The sequence below is a fragment of the Aegilops tauschii genome, chromosome 5 (assembly GCF_002575655.3).
Source record: "Aegilops tauschii subsp. strangulata cultivar AL8/78 chromosome 5, Aet v6.0, whole genome shotgun sequence".
Taxonomy (NCBI): Eukaryota; Viridiplantae; Streptophyta; class Magnoliopsida; order Poales; family Poaceae; genus Aegilops; species Aegilops tauschii.
In genome coordinates, this window is record NC_053039.3 from 516,442,799 (window position 1) to 516,458,749 (window position 15,951).

The 15,951-nt window shown below is 42.9% G+C and overlaps 3 protein-coding genes across 3 annotated transcripts; 1 reads left to right on the plus strand and 2 right to left on the minus strand.

Moving 5' to 3' along the window:
- The first annotated feature begins 726 nt into the window (after nt 1–726).
- Nucleotides 727–3,525, plus strand: LOC109743221 (uncharacterized). The gene is made up of 5 exons (XM_020302302.3): nt 727–1,664; nt 1,875–2,086; nt 2,606–2,770; nt 2,872–3,039; nt 3,156–3,525. Exons 1-5 carry the CDS (start codon nt 1,466–1,468, stop codon nt 3,360–3,362), a joined length of 951 nt encoding a protein of 316 aa, XP_020157891.2. The 5' UTR covers nt 727–1,465; the 3' UTR covers nt 3,363–3,525.
- Nucleotides 3,526–3,683: 158 nt separating this feature from the next.
- On the minus strand, nt 3,684–8,484 carry LOC109743222 (wall-associated receptor kinase 2). The gene is made up of 4 exons (XM_020302303.3): nt 6,596–8,484; nt 6,031–6,498; nt 5,176–5,325; nt 3,684–5,105 (listed from the first exon to the last, which is right to left on the minus strand). The coding sequence occupies exons 1-4, from the start codon at nt 7,482–7,484 to the stop codon at nt 3,844–3,846; spliced, it is 2,769 nt and encodes a 922-aa protein (XP_020157892.1). The 5' UTR covers nt 7,485–8,484; the 3' UTR covers nt 3,684–3,843.
- A 349-nt stretch (nt 8,485–8,833) lies between these two features.
- Nucleotides 8,834–14,081, minus strand: LOC109743225 (wall-associated receptor kinase 2). Its single transcript, XM_020302305.4, has 5 exons — nt 13,125–14,081; nt 11,600–13,030; nt 11,040–11,504; nt 10,360–10,509; nt 8,834–10,286 (listed from the first exon to the last, which is right to left on the minus strand). The coding sequence occupies exons 2-5, from the start codon at nt 12,495–12,497 to the stop codon at nt 9,049–9,051; spliced, it is 2,751 nt and encodes a 916-aa protein (XP_020157894.1). The 5' UTR covers nt 12,498–13,030; nt 13,125–14,081; the 3' UTR covers nt 8,834–9,048.
- Nucleotides 14,082–15,951: the final 1,870 nt, after the last annotated feature.

Below are 15,951 nucleotides of genomic sequence, written 5' to 3' on the forward strand. Positions count from 1 at the left end.
ACTGACGCGTTCATGTCGAACCAGAGTGGATGTGACCTCTCACTGGAGCCGGCACTAAAGCGGCGTGCTCACTGAGAGCGCCCGCGCCACGTCCCAGTCTCCATGCCTGTTCATGCCGGAGCGACGTGACCAGACCGCTCTCTCCGCATTCAAACCAGTTGCCTGTCCGTCTGCCCGTCAACATTAAAGAAGCGCGACTGCCGAGAATCCCACTCTAGGCCGACATTCACACGGTCCATCGCTTGGCTCAGTCACGTTGCCAGCCCGACACGATCCGCACCACACCACATGACACCTCCACTCCCGATCTCCTCCGTGCACCACATTTGCCATGACCTCTTGCTCCAAAGTGGTGTGGGACATTACAATTTTTATGAAATACAATGTAAAAATTTGTAAATACAATGTAAAAATATGTTCACCCAACTTTAAAAAGCATGTTTGTACCTTTGAAGAAAAATGCGTGTGACATTACAAAATGTTCACGTGTTTCATTAGAATGTACGTGGCATTAAAAAAATGAGCGTGCAATGTAAACAAATGTTCATGTAACTAAAAAAAATGTTTCACACCATTTTTTTACATTACATATAAAAAAGATGTTCACGCAACACAAAGAAATGTTTGTGACATTTCTTCAAAAAATGTTTATCCAATGTATAAAAATGTTCACATAGTTTAAAAATAATTTTCATATCATAAAAAAATATGTTTCACCGTGTATACGAGAAAATGTTCAAAACAAGTATTTGAAAAAATGTTAATCATGTATTTTAAAATTTTAAATGTATATAAAAGAATGTTTTAGATGTAAAGAATATATACAATGTGTATGGAAACAAATAGATATGAAAACATATATCTGATTTTTTTAAACATGTATTAAAAATGTTAAACATATATAAAAAATATTCCTGATGTATACGAAAAATGTACATGGTGTATTAAAAAATAGATATTTTGGTAAAAAGAAAACAAAAGAAGAAAACTACTACCTCCGTCCCATAATATAAGAACGTTTTTCGAGCTAATATAGTTTGAGAAATGTTCTTATATTATGGAACAGAGGGAGTAGTTAAAACCAAAGAAGGAAACAAAGAAAACCAGAGAAAACAAAGAAAAACGAAAAAAAAACCCCAAAGGGAACTGATGCTACAAAGGTGAATATCCCACACGAAAAAAATCATGCCCAGCTACAGTGTTAGGCTGGCCCAATAGAGCGGTTCCTAATAAGAATATACGCATTTCCTTCCCTCAAAAAATAAAAATAAAATAAAATACACATAGCTCTCACGGTGCTCAAGCGTGTTTGCTCGGAACGGAGCACTTGGGAAATTCAAAATATAGATGGGATCCATTCGCTCCATTCCATGTGTACAAACCCTACAAATCCCCTCCCACCTTCCCTCGATCCACCAAGAACCCTAGCTAGAGCAGGGAGCAGATCAGGCGGCTGCCCTCCGTGATGGCGAACTTCAGGATGGACGAGGACGACGAGTTGTTTCACCGCTACGAACCTGAGGTGCTGGCCGCCAACGGCATCGACTATCCCCCCCGCGATGCTAGGATGCGCATCAAGTGGTGGGCTTTTCTGATGCAAGTGGAGGGTAATTTGAGACCTACAAATATGTCGGTACCTTCGGCAAAGATCATCAGGTACCCAGGTATGCTGATCTATTTTCTCCGCTGTGGAAATCTATCATGATTTTGTGCTTTGATTCATTGAATAGAGTTGTTGTTGATCATGGCCAATTTGTTCCCCAAACCTCATCTGTCGTTGAGTAGCCGTCCATTTCATCCTAATGAACAATTGAATTCGTATATATGTTATTGTGCTCATCTGCTTCTTCTGCGTACTTGGTTGTGATGGATAGATCAAATGGAGAAGGCATGGGGATGGTGGAGGCTGCTGCCGATCTATCAGGGCCTCGGTCCGGACATGCCCCTGTACCGGGAGTACCTCTGCGAGTACTACCTCCGCAATCCTCCTGAATCTGTTGATGACTCTGCCTGTACTGAGCACAAGTTTGTGGTCCGATCTGCATGGACAAATGAGAATGGCCGTCTCATTCCTCTCGCCCGCAAGGTAATTTACTTGGAAACCTCCTGCCTGCAAACATTTGGTAGATGTTTGACCCATGTATCAGGAAAGGTTTTAAGAACTGTGGTGTGCCATAGTATTTAGGTTCCCAAAAATAGCCTATTCCCCATCTGTTTATGGATTGTAGTGTATCTTTAGTATTGCTCATATTATTGTGTTTCATGTGCGCTACTGATGATAAATTGGTTGACTTTTCTTTTTGCATGATCAGTTTATTTGTTAATACTCTGACTCGGCACTCAATCTATAGAGTTCCCAAAAGCATCCTACTAGGTAGGCACCTAGTAGAAAGAATTTCTATCCTACCAATTCCTTCAATGTAGTGCGTAAATGTTGTTTGGTTTCCATAATACAAACTACTCATAAACCGGCTCTTCTTCAGTTTCTGGAATAACTGAAAGTATTTTTGCCCTGCTTCATTTCTAGCTCGATTGAATGGTCATCTATTCTTTAACTGCTTGCTAATCTACTTGCTTATATCAATTGCAAAACGATGGTTTTAAGTGCCTGGAGATGGAGGCCAAGTTCATCGGTCTGTGTGAGAGGAACAAGATAAAATTAACTGACACTGAGACTGCCCTGAGCCACAAAATCAAGCAGCATGCGCAGGACATAGTTGATGGAGCGTGTGAATATGCTGGTGCATATGCTGCCGCTGCTGCTTTGGTGGTATGTGCATGCCTACTTAATCTGTATCAGTCGTTGTTCCATTTACTAAGCAGTAGTAGCTTTCTTTGCACTAACTACAAATTTAAATTTTTGGTTTCAAGTGTATCTGCAAAGAGGCTGAGTTGATGTGCGAGAGGGCTATGTGCGGGAGATACAACTCTGGTAACATGACTTGCATGCTCTGCAATCAGATCAGAGAGCATGCCATCAGTCTTATGTTGTACAAAGGGTCTGGATCCATCGCCGCCGCTGCTGGTGCCGCCATGGTGGTAAGAAAGTGTCTGGCTCGCCCAAATGCTGACCTTTCTACCTTCACTGTTTTTCATAGATACGTAGATCTGTACACATTGCATGAAATTTACTGCAAAAACGATGGTTCAAGCAGGGCGCTGCAAAGGAGGCAAAGCTGTTACGTGAGAATCTGTGCAATCTAGGCTGTGACGAAGAAATGTCTGTTTCCATTCGGGAGGAAGCCTGTTGCATTCTGCAGGACATGCGCACTGAAGCTCTTGGTGCTAATGGGAAGAACAGCATTGCTGCTGCTGCTGCTGCTGCTAATGGAGCAGAGAAATCTACTAGGTACGGTCTATAAACAGGAATCATGTCGCGAGTCAAAAAGGTCTTACTGGATGCATGTTGCAGTTGCTTGTTTGAACGGAAATAGAGAAAATACAACTTGTGAAATGCTCGTATCGATATTTGTCCCTGAATGCATCGGAATTTTCCTTTTTGTATTATTTTCACCTTTTCATCAATTTTTTTTTCTTGATTTACATTTCTTCTCTATTGAAATTTCCCATTATAAAACTATATATTTCTGAAACTTTAGGGAAATCAAAAGGAAATCATTATAATGCATATGCCAGTAATTCACACCACATCATTAATATCAGTTTACATATAACAAGCACGATTCCAACTGAAAAACGGATATAATCATGGTGCCTGAAATGATCTGGACATAAAGTGACTTAAAACGCCAATCTAACTAATCTGTAATACAAGCCCTAGCATCAGTTACAGAAAAGGGAAACAAATTATCCATCATTACAAACTCGACAGAACAGACTCATCTAAGCGTGGTGCTCGGCTAGCAGATGGCATGAACTCTCCCAGTCTCCCTCCAAGCGATAGGACCGTTCGCTGCGTCCCGACCTTACGACTCTCTTGCCTGATTCCATCGCAGACGATTGACGAGAAGATCGAGTCCCTCGAGCTATTGGCCTTGGTGGCATCCTCTCTTCACTCCCTGGATCTGCTTGGGATGAGTTCACGCGTTTTGCTCGCAGAGTCCGCAGTTCGGTCTCCACTTGTTTCATGGTGGGTCTTTCGGCGCCACGTAGCCTTAAGCACAGTTCTGCAAGAGAGGCGACACCGTTGATCTCTTCCTCGGTCGCCTCCTCGAGGACCTTGGGATTGACAATGTCTGTGATTCTCCCATCCTTGAACTCCTGGAGAAAATAGCTTGACAAGCTGTTGACTGTGCCCGATTCGCTTGTAAAAACAGGCTTCATTCTGAGCAGCAGCTCCACGAGCACCACGCCAAAACTGTACACGTCGCTCTTCTCGTTCAGCTGTCTGGTGTGGAAATACTCTGGGTCTAAGTACCCGAATGTACCCTGCACATTCGTGACAATGTGTGTTTGATCGATCGGAACCAATCTAGACGCGCCGAAATCTGAAACTTTAGCTGTGTAGTTCACATCCAAGAGTATATTTGAGGACTTCACGTCACGATGGAAGATTGATATTGAAGCTGAAGAGTGGAGATAAGATAGAGCTCCTGCTGTTTCCAGGGCAATCCTTAAGTAATCACTCCAAGACAAAGAACAACCATCACTTGGATCAGCATGAAGAACTTGAGACAGTGAGCCACTGGATACATAGTCATACACTAGCAGTGGAACCTCGGTTTCGAGACAACATCCGAAGAGCTTTACAATATTTCTGTGCCTTATCTGAGAGAGGACTGCAACCTCATTGATGAATTGACTGATCTCACACTCCTCAATGACCTTAGACTTTTTTATGGCAACAACACGCTGATCAGATAACATGCCTTTGTAAACCATGCCATGACCCCCACGTCCGATGATACGTGCAGGATCAAAGTTATTTGTTGCCTTCTCTAGCTCTTCTAGCAAGAAAATCTTTGTTTTTTCATTTGCACTTCCATCAGATGATATCAATGTTTCTAGGAGAAGACCTTGATTCTTCCGGAAATAGTACTTCCTTAGTTGCTTTTGAACATTCCTTTTCCATTTGCGAGTGAGAAGCACTACACAGAAGCTCAGAAGTAGAATGCCGAAACCACAGGACAGCCCAATAATTATACCTGCAGATATTAAGCTCTTTTAATTCTATCTTGTCTATCATAAATAAATGTAATAACAATGTAGTCTTACCTACGAGTAGAGTCTGTTGTTTTATCCTAGTACACTGCATTTTTAATGGATCATACTCAGTCTTGCGAGGACATTCAATACAACTGAAGCTTCCTTCGGTATTATGGCAGATCTCTTTACATTTCTTCGGTTGAAGGCATTCATTAATATCTGAAATTAGTAAAATCTTGATAAGATGCTTCGACAAAATACATACTCGCCCTCTGATTCACAATAAGTAGTTTAGGACATCGTCATGGTCTCCATAGTAATATTTTGACTATATTTTTAGGAAAATTTGTTGTTTCAAACAGAAATAATTATATATTAAGAAAATATATTTCATCACTAATCTCTTAATATCAATTTAGTACTGCATTGTCCATGTTGGTACTTTCTATTTTGATGGTCAAACCTAAAATATTTGAATGTTTTTTTTTCTAAAACTGCTTATATTATGTGTCAGAGGGCGTCACATAGAACACAGTACGTTGTTCCATTAACATGAAACAATACATCAGCTAATTAAATGAAACCTACATGGATGATAAACAAACTAGAAGTAGGCAAAAAATCAGTCTCAATTACAGAAGTACTAGTAATATACAGTTATTTTAATAGCACATGACTTCTACTCCCTCCGTTCCAAATTACTTGACTTTCATTTGTCTAGATACGAGTGTATCTATACTTGTTTAGTGTCTAGATACATCCGTATCTAGACAAATAGAGGTCAATTAATTTGGAACGGAGGGAGTAATACACACATGCAAGATGCAACTTTCTTTTACAGAGTTGAAAAATATCCAGCACTAGTACATTTTCCCAGTTTTAGGGACTGTATCATCTGTAATCCTAGAGAGAATAAGGGAGTACCTCGACAACCACTTTGGATGTACGGATTTCCTTGGAAGCCATCTAAGCATTTGCAGCGGTAACCAGCATAGACCCTTTCAGCACTTACTTCCACGCACTTGCTGTTGATACTCACACAAGCATATCCAGACCTATTCTTTTGGGCCTCTGCGCAACTTAGATTAGCAGCAACCCATTTGATAGAGAGAAAGAACACATATGCAGAAAAAAGACTGTTCTGTCCTGAAGCAGACGTAGGGTACGCCAATTGTTGGTCAGCAATGGTGGCATTAATGGTCCCTTCGTCAATATTTATGCCAATTAACTCCAAATCGTCCAGCAGAAAAACAGCCGATGATGTTGTATTTGTACAGTTGAAGTGAAACTCTTCCCTGGCAAAGCAACCCTCTTCAAAGCCGAATGGGAATTGTACACTAATGCTACCGCACTGACGGGTGCAATCAGCCCTCCTTGGGGTTGGATTATATCCTAAATTGATTGGTAAAAAGTATAGCATGTATCAGTGCCCAAAAAATGACTAACAGCAGCTGTCCTTTTGGTCGCTTGGTTAGGAAAAAGATGTTACCTTTGTCGCCCTTGGAGCAGCCATGTGAAATGTACGGGTTGCCTGTATAGCCGTGATTGCAGAAGCACAAATAGCCATTTCCCGAGGGCATGAAAAACGGTGCATCGTAGCTGTAGCCACACCCGGCATGCTCGCTCACACAAGCAGCACAGGCGGATTGATCCCCCATATCCCATGAGAGGACAAAGCCATCAGTAGTTATGCTGATTTTATCCCACAATTGAGAGGACTGGTTAGAGCGCACTCTGGTGTTTTTTGGGTTCTGACCGTAGACAAGTTTGAACTGATAAGTGTTGGCATAGCTGTCCATGTCTACACGACAACACCCAAAGCCATTACAGGTATGCATAGCCATCATCTCTGTGATTTCTGGATCCGGGCACACAGTTGCGCAGATCGGCTGGATGTCATTCTCTTTAACAGAGTACACCACCAGGTCACAGCCGGTGATGTTTAGAGCAATTGAATAAAAATGGAAGGACCTCCCAAGAGGTTTCAAAGACAAGTTGTAGATACTGACACCATATGTAATGGGGATGGTTTGGGAGAAGGAGGCCAAGATCCTGTCTGAACTCCAATAAGGATGGTTAAAGTCGATCACCTCGGTGATGCCGTCGCGCAAGAAGAGTTTGGGGGGCTGAGTGGTGTCGTTGCAAATGAGGTCGAAGTCAGGCTCAAGGGAGCACCTTGATCCGATGCCGAAGGGATAGCCGAAGCTCACACTGCCGCAGCTTGTTGGGCAGCCATCAAGCATGCCACCAGCTCGAGATGGTTGTGCCCAGTTCCCCTCAGAGCTCTGCTGGCTTGTCACAGCTCCAGATGGCAGAGCTGTTACCTTTCCCAGTGACCCGAGTACCAACACAGAGAACACCATCGGCAAGATGCCCATGATTCTACACTACACCTTGCACTAGAGAAATTCAGGTCAGGCAGCACTACCTTCTCTTCTGGCTACCGCTTTCATGACTGCCTTCCTACTGCATATATATATATATATATATATATATATATATATATATATCTATGTTACAAATACTTACAGTTGACCCAAGGAAGACTGGAAGAGGAATCAAATGGGTGTGGATGTGGCCATGTATGTCCATGACCTAGTAAATGGCCCTGTGGATGACCATGACCTGGATGGGGCAGTGGTGTATTTGATGCGATGTTAAGGAGATGACCATGACTTTGACTATGGTGTATTTGATGTGATGCAGAAGGAGAAGAGCATGATCATGACCCCGTAGACAAGACCTAAGCAAATGTGGACGACCATGACCTGGCTGGGGCAGTGGTGTATTTGATGCGATGTTAAGGAGATGACCATGACTTTGACTGGTGTATTTGATGTGATGCAGAAGAAGAGCATGATCGTGACCTCGTAGACAAGAACTAAGCAAATCGGTCGATACCTTCTGTTTGCAGATAATTCAAGCCCACCAAAGGGGGCCAGTCTATGTCTGCTCGTAATATACTCCCTCCGTCCGAAAAAGCTTGTCCCTCAAATGGATGTATCTAGCACCGCACTAGATACATCCATTTGAGATATAGGGGACAAGTTTTTTCGGACGGAGGGAGTACCACTTTACACATTTCGCTTGTGGATTTTCTGGATTCCCAAAGGTTTGCACTACACAAGAAATGCATTACCAACAACCAAAGTTCATACCAAACATAGAGATGAAGGAGCACGCAAAATTGCAGCATGAAAATGGTGAATCACACGAGAAGCGCACCGCAGTGGGGCATCGGGCGAGTGCGGAGGTGGAACATTCTGCTCATCGATAGTGGATGCCGGCTAGCAATCTTCAGTCACCACATGGTGGAGACGAGCCTAACTGATAATAGGTGACAGTAACTGAATCCACCACCAACACTAGCTGGTCTTGCTTAAGCTGCAAGCAAGAGAACAGAGTAAAAAGTTCTGAACACTGGAGATAAACTACAGAGAAAGAATTAAGTAATGCAATAACAGGAAATGAGCAGCTGTACATTCGAAAATAACTCGCGCTTTTACCATAGCGCCTAGAAATCACGGTATTGTATACAAATAAAAGCACAGTAATGTACACAAGTGGCAGCGACCAAAAACAATATGGCCAAACAAAAAAGGCTGTATAATAAACTTTAAGTTAAGCCCATTACTAATAATTACTAAATCCAAGAACCCAGTGCATGTGGGAGCCGGGAGTGCTCACATTCATGATCTGAATAAAACAACATATCATAGCAATGGAGTGCTCAAAATAATTGCTAATATAATCCATAATATGCCTTATCAGCATTTCATCAATACAATGCATATGCCAGCCATTCACTCAATATCTCTACAATCATGATGCCTGGACACAAATTGACTTACGGTACCAATCTCTATAGTGTTTCTCTGAAACACAAATCAGTTCACAAAATGGAAACATAATCATCATCCATTATTGACTTGACAGACTCATCTAGCGTGGTAGACTAGCAGATGCCATGAACTCGCACTCTAAGCTATAGCATCGTCGGCTGTCTCTTGAATGTAAGTTATCTCTCTCGTCTTGGCGAGCAGCTATAACTCCTCTTTGAGTTAGTGACTCTGGTAGCATTCGCTCTTCATTTCTCAGATCTGCTTGACATGACTTCACCCGTTTTGTTCGTAGAGTCTGCAGTTCTGTCTCCACTTGTTTCATTGTGGGTCTTTCTTCGCCATGTAGCCTTAAGCACACGTCTGCAAGAGAGGCGACACTGTTCACCTCTTCGTCTGTTGCCTCCTCAAGGACCTGAGAGTTAACAATACTTGTGATTCTTCCATCCTTGAATTCCTGGAGAAAATAGTTTGACAAGCTCTTGACTGTGCCCGATTCACTTGTAAAAACGGGCTTCATTCTGAGGAGCAACTCCACTAGTACTACACCAAAACTGTACACGTCACTTTTCTCGTTTAACTGTCTGGTATGGAAATACTCTGGATCTAAGTAGCCAAATGTACCCTGTACATTCGTGACAATGTGTGTTTGATCAGTCGGAACCAATCTAGAGGCGCCAAAATCTGAAACTTTAGCTGTGTAGTTCACATCCAAGAGTATATTCGAGGATTTCACATCACGATGGAAGATTGATATTGCAGCTGAAGAGTGGAGATAAGATAGAGCTCCTGCTGTTTCCAGGGCAATCCTTAAGCAATCACTCCAAGACAAAGAAAAACCATCACTTGAATCAGCATGAAGAACTTGAGACAGTGAGCCACTGGATACATAGTCATACACCAGCAGTGGGACCTCAGTTTCGAGACAACATCCAAAGAGCTTTACAATATTTCTGTGATTTATCTGAGAGAGAACTGCAACCTCATTGATGAATTGACTGATCTCACACTCCTCAATGACCTTAGACTTTTTTATTGCAACGACACGCTGATCAGATAATATGCCTTTGTAAACCATGCCATGGCCCCCACAGCCGACGATACGTGTAGGATCAAAGTTGTTTGTTGCCTTCTCTAGCTCTTCTAACAAGAAAATCTTTGTATTCTCATTTGCAGTTTCATCAGATGATATCAACATTTCTAGGAGAAGACCTTGGTTCTTCCGGAAGTAGTTCTTCCTTAGTTGCTTTTGAACATTTATTTTCCATTTACGAGTAAGAAACACTATACTGAAGCTCAGAAGAAGAATGCTGGAACCACAGGACATCCCAATAATTATACCTGCAAGCATTAAGCTCTTTTAAATTTCTGCTTTATTTTGTCTATCATAAATATAACAAGAATATAGTCTTACCTAAGAGTAGAGGCTGTTGTTTTATCTTGGTACACTGCATTTTTATTGGATCATACTCAGTCTTGCGAGGACATTCAGTACAACTGAAGCTTCCTTTGGTATTATGGCAGATCCCTTTACAGTTGTTTGGTTGAAGGCATTCGTTAATATCTGAAATTAACAAAATCTTGATAAGATACATTGACAGAATATATACTTCCCCTGATTCAACATAAGTAATTCAGGACATGGACATGGTCTTCATAGCCAACGTTTGACTGTACATTTTAGAAAATAATATAGTTTGAAACAGAAATAACTATACATTTGATGACTAATCTAGTAATATCAATTGATATTTTCCATGTTAGTAATTTTTTCTATATTGATAGTCAAACCTAATCTAAAAATGTTTAAATGTCACAAATTGTAATGCTGATTATATTATGAATCACAGGGAGTAACATGGACCACAGTACAATATTCAATGAGCATGGAACAGTACATCAGCCAATTAAATGGGATGTACATGAACAGACAAGACATAGCCAAAAAATCACTGGCTAACAGTAACATGCAGTTATTTTAGTAACACATGGCAACATATATGCAACTTTCTTTTAGAGGGTTAAGAAATACTCTAGCTAATAGTACATTTTTCTCTAGCGGTAGGGGTTGCATTGCATCATTCGTGGCGGTACCTCGACAACCACTTTGGATATATGGATTTCCTCGGAAACCATCTGAGCATTTGCAGAGGTAACCAGCATAGATCCTTTCAGCGCTTACCTCCACACATTTGCTGTTGGCACTTACACAAGCATATCCAGATCTATTCTGTTGGGCCTCTGCGCAACTTAGATGAGCAGCAACCCATTTGACAGAGAGAAATAACCCATTTCCCGATAAAAGACCGTTAAGTGGTGATACGGGGTCCCATCGTTGTTGGTCGGGAATGGTGAGATCAAAGGTCGCTTCTTCAACATTCATGTTGATGACCTTTTTCTCCTCTAACATGACCATGGCATCTGATGACGTCATATTTGTGCAGTTGAGGCGAAACTCTTCCGTGGCAAAGCAACCCTCTTCAAAGCCGAATGGAAATTGTACACTAATGTTACCACACCAACGGATACAGTCAGCCCTGCTCGGAGTTGGATTATACCCTAAATTGATCAGTATAAGGTTAGCATGTACAAATGCCCAAAATGCCTAACAGCAGCTGTATGTTTGGCTGCTTGATTAGGTAAGAAGAAGTTACCTTTGCCATTACTGGAGCAGCCATGTGGAATGTAAGGGTTGCCTGTGTAGCCGTCGTGGCACACACAGTTGTAGCGATATCTTGATGTCATATCTAGTGTATCGTGCATGTGGCCCTCGCACTCGACATGGTCGCCGAGACAGGCAACACAGGCGGTATTTGGTTGATCCCCTATATCCCATGAGAGCTTCAAGTAGTCAGTATTTATGCTGATTTTATCCCACAATTCAGAGGTCCGGTTAGAGTGTGCTCTGGTATTTTTTGTGTCGTGGTCATAGACAAATTTGAACTGATAAATGTCAGAATAGTTGTGCACGTCTACACGACAACAGCCAAAGCCATTACAGTTGTGCATGGCCACCGTCTCTGAAATGTTTGGATCTGGGCACACAGTTGTGCAGATCGGCTGGATGGCATTCTCTTTGACAGAGTACACTGCCAGGTCGCAGCCAATGATGTTTAGAACAAAGGGATAAAGATGGAAGGACCTCCCAGGTGGTTTGAAAGACAAGTTGTAAGCACTAACACCAGATTTCAAGGGGATGGTATGCGAGAAGGAGGCCCAGATTGAGTTTAAATCAAAATGAAAATCACCGCCAAAGTTGACCACTTCGGTGATGCCGTCACACAAGAAAAGTATGGCGGGATGAGTGGCATCGTTGCAACTGAGGTTGAAGTCAGGCCCACGGGAGCACCTGGATCCGATGCCGAAGGGATAGCTGAAGCTCACACTGCCACAGCTCGTCGGGCAGCCATCGAGCGTGAAACCGGCACGGGATGGTCGCGCCCATGTCCCTTCAGGGCTCTGCTGGCTTGTCACAACTCCGGATGCCAGAGCTGTTAGCTTTCCTAGTGACCCGAGTACCAGCAGAGATAACATCATGGACAAGACGCCCATGGTGGATCGACAATTCTACACTACACCTTGCACTAGAGAAATTCAGGTCAGGCAGCAGCGCCCTCTCTTATAGCTAGTAACACTTTCATGACTGCCTTCCTACTGCAAATATATCTAGGATATGGCTACAAAAACTTAGAGTTGACCCAAGGAAGACTGGAAGAGGATTCGTGTGGAACTTCCTAGGAAATGGCCATGTGAAAGGAGATGGGCATGCATGACCATGGGTCCATGACCTAGTAAATAGTCCTGTGGATTTGGACCTGAATAGGGCACTGGCGTATTTGATGCGATGTTAAGGAGATGACCATGACCTTGACACAAAGACCTCGGCAAGTCGGCCAATACCTTCTGTCTGCAAATAATTCAAGCCCATCAACAACCATAATCTTTTTGCTGGTGCCATCCTGCTCATCACCCACTATACCCGGATGGCAACCTTCATTGTCCTCCCACTTAGTGGAAGATAAGCTAACCGAGTTAAGTAACAGTAACTGAACTCCATCCCCAATCTTAGCTGTTGTTCGCCTAAGCTGCAACCGAGGGCATCACAAAGTAAGAAATCCTGACCGCTGGAGATAAATTACAGACACGGAATCAAGTAAAACAGTAGCAGGAAATGACCACCTGTACACGGACTGCCTGGGTTTTCGGTGGGGAAGTGGATCCATCGGAAGAACTGAAAGAACCCAATGCCTCAATCTCAGGATGCTTATATATGAATACAGATGATGATGGAGAGGGCGAGAAGCGGCCGCGTGGGCGACCTCCATGGAGCAGCTGCAGCTGCAGCGGCGGCGGCGTGTCCACTTCGGCGAAGTCGCCGGGAGCGGCGAGCTGCTGTGCACGGTGCGGTGCAGGTACCAAGGTACGAAATGGAGGGAGCTTAGCGGAAGGAGGAGAAACCAAGAACCAAGGCACCAGCTGGAAGAAGGGGGCGCTGGAAATGGGGTAGGACGGCGGTGGAGATGGCGCGGACGGTGGGGGAGCATAACGGCGGTAGGGGGAGGAGAACTGGGGAAGGTGCTGGAGGAAGACGGGTCCTCCACATTGCGTTGGGCCCTCGTAATTTCGTCTATCCTTGGGCCGAGAGATGACCAAGCCTTTCCTCCCGTGGTGTGGAGTGTGCCTTTTCTATTACAGTATTATTTTTACTTTTTGCCTTTTACTTTTGGTTTGTTTTTTTATTCCAGTTAAAAATTATTTTTTACTTATAAAAATTATTGTACCATGTATTTTCAAGTTTTTTGCAACTGACATATTTTTTGGTTTTACATTCATGAACTTTACCATGTGAAAGCATGAGCATATTTCTAATTGAAGTATAAACATTTATGATTGAAGCATGTAGCAAACTATTGAACATTATTCCTGAATGTAAAAAAATGTTCATCTATCTAGAAATTTTCCCATGACTATCAAATGTTCCTGGGTATGAAAAATAAATATTCATGATTTACAAAACATGTTTGCGTGTCTAATAAAAAAGTATAAAGGTAATAAAAAATAAATACAAACAAATAAAGAAAACAAACAAGCAAAATAAGTAGATAAAATGAAAATAATAAAAAGAAGAAAATAAACAAAAAAGCATGCAGTAAAAGAAAGAAGAGAAAAATATAACTAAAAGAAAATAGATAAGGGGGAATGTTGGGGAACGTAGTAATTTTAAAAAAATTCCTACGCACACGCAAGATCATGGTGATGCATAGCAACGAGAGGGGGGAGTGTTGTCCACGTACCCTCGTAGACCGAAAGCGGAAGCGTTAGCACAACGCGGTGGATGTAGTCGTACGTCTTCACGATCCGACCGATCAAGTACCGAACGCACGGCACCTCCGAGTTCAGCACACATTCAGCTCGATGATGTCCCTCGAACTCCGATCCAGCCGAGCTTTGAGGGAGAGTTCCGTCAGCACAATGGCGTGATGACGATGATGATGTTCTACCGACACAGAGCTTCGCCTAAGCACCGCTACGATATTATCGAGGTGGATTATGGTGGAGGGGGCACCGCACACGGCTAAGAGATCAAGAGATCAATTGTTGTGTCTCCAAGGGGTGCCTCCCTCCCCGTATATAAAGGAGTGGAGGAGGGGGAGGGCCGGCCCTCTCTATGGCGCGCCCTAGGAGGAGTCCTACTCCCACCGGGAGTAGGATTCCCCCCTTCCAAGTAGTAGGAGTAGGAGTCAAGGAAAGGGGAGAGAGAAGAGAAGGAAGGAGGGGGCGCAGCCCCTCCCCCTAGTCCAATTCGGACTAGGCCTTGGGGGCGCCCAGCCTCTCCTCTCTCTTACCCCTAAAGCCCAATAAGGCTCATATACTCCCCGGCAAATTCCCGTAACTCCCCGGTACTCCGAAAAATACCCGAATCACTCGGAACCTTTCCGATGTCCGAATATAGTCGTCCAATATATCGATCTTTACGTCTCGACCATTTCGAGACTCCTCGTCATGTCCCCGATCTCATCCGGGACTCTGAACTACCTTCGGTACATCAAAACACATAAACTCGTAATATGACCGTCATCGAACTTTAAGCGTGCGGACCCTACGGGTTCGAGAACTATGTAGACATGACCGAGACACGTCTCCGGTCAATAACCAATAGCGGAACCTGGATGCTCATATTGGCTCCCACATATTCTACGAAGATCTTTATCGGTCAGACCGCATAACAACATACGTTGTTCCCTTTGTCATCGGTATGTTACTTGCCCGAGATTCGATCGTCGGTATCTCAATACCTAGTTCAATCTCGTTACCGGCAAGTCTCTTTACTCGTTCTGTAATACATCATCCCGCAACTAACTCATTAGTTGCAATGCTTGCAAGGCTTATAGTGATGTGCATTACCGAGTGGGCCCAGAGATACCTCTCCGACAATCGGAGTGACAAATCCTAATCTCGAAATACGCCAACCCAACAAGTACCTTCGGAGACACCTGTAGAGCACCTTTATAATCACCCAGTTACGTTGTGACGTTTGGTAGCACACAAAGTGTTCCTCCGGTAAACGGGAGTTGCATAATCTCATAGTCATAGGAACATGTATAAGTCATGAAGAAAGCAATAGCAGAATACTAAACGATCGTGTGCTAAGCTAACGGAATGGGTCAAGTCAATCACATCATTCTCCTAATGATGTGATCCCGTTAATCAAATGACAACTCATGTCTATGGTTAGGAAACATAACCATCTTTGATCAACGAGCTAGTCAAGTAGAGGCATACTAGTGACACTTTGTTTGTCTATGTATTCACACAAGTATTATGTTTCCAGTTAATACAATTCTAGCATGAATAATAAACATTTATCATGATATAAGGAAATAAATAATAACTTTATTATTGCCTCTAGGGCATATTTCCTTCAGTCTCCCACTTGTACTAGAGTCAATAATCTAGTTCACATCGCCATGTGATTTAACATCAATGGTTCACATCTTTATGTGGT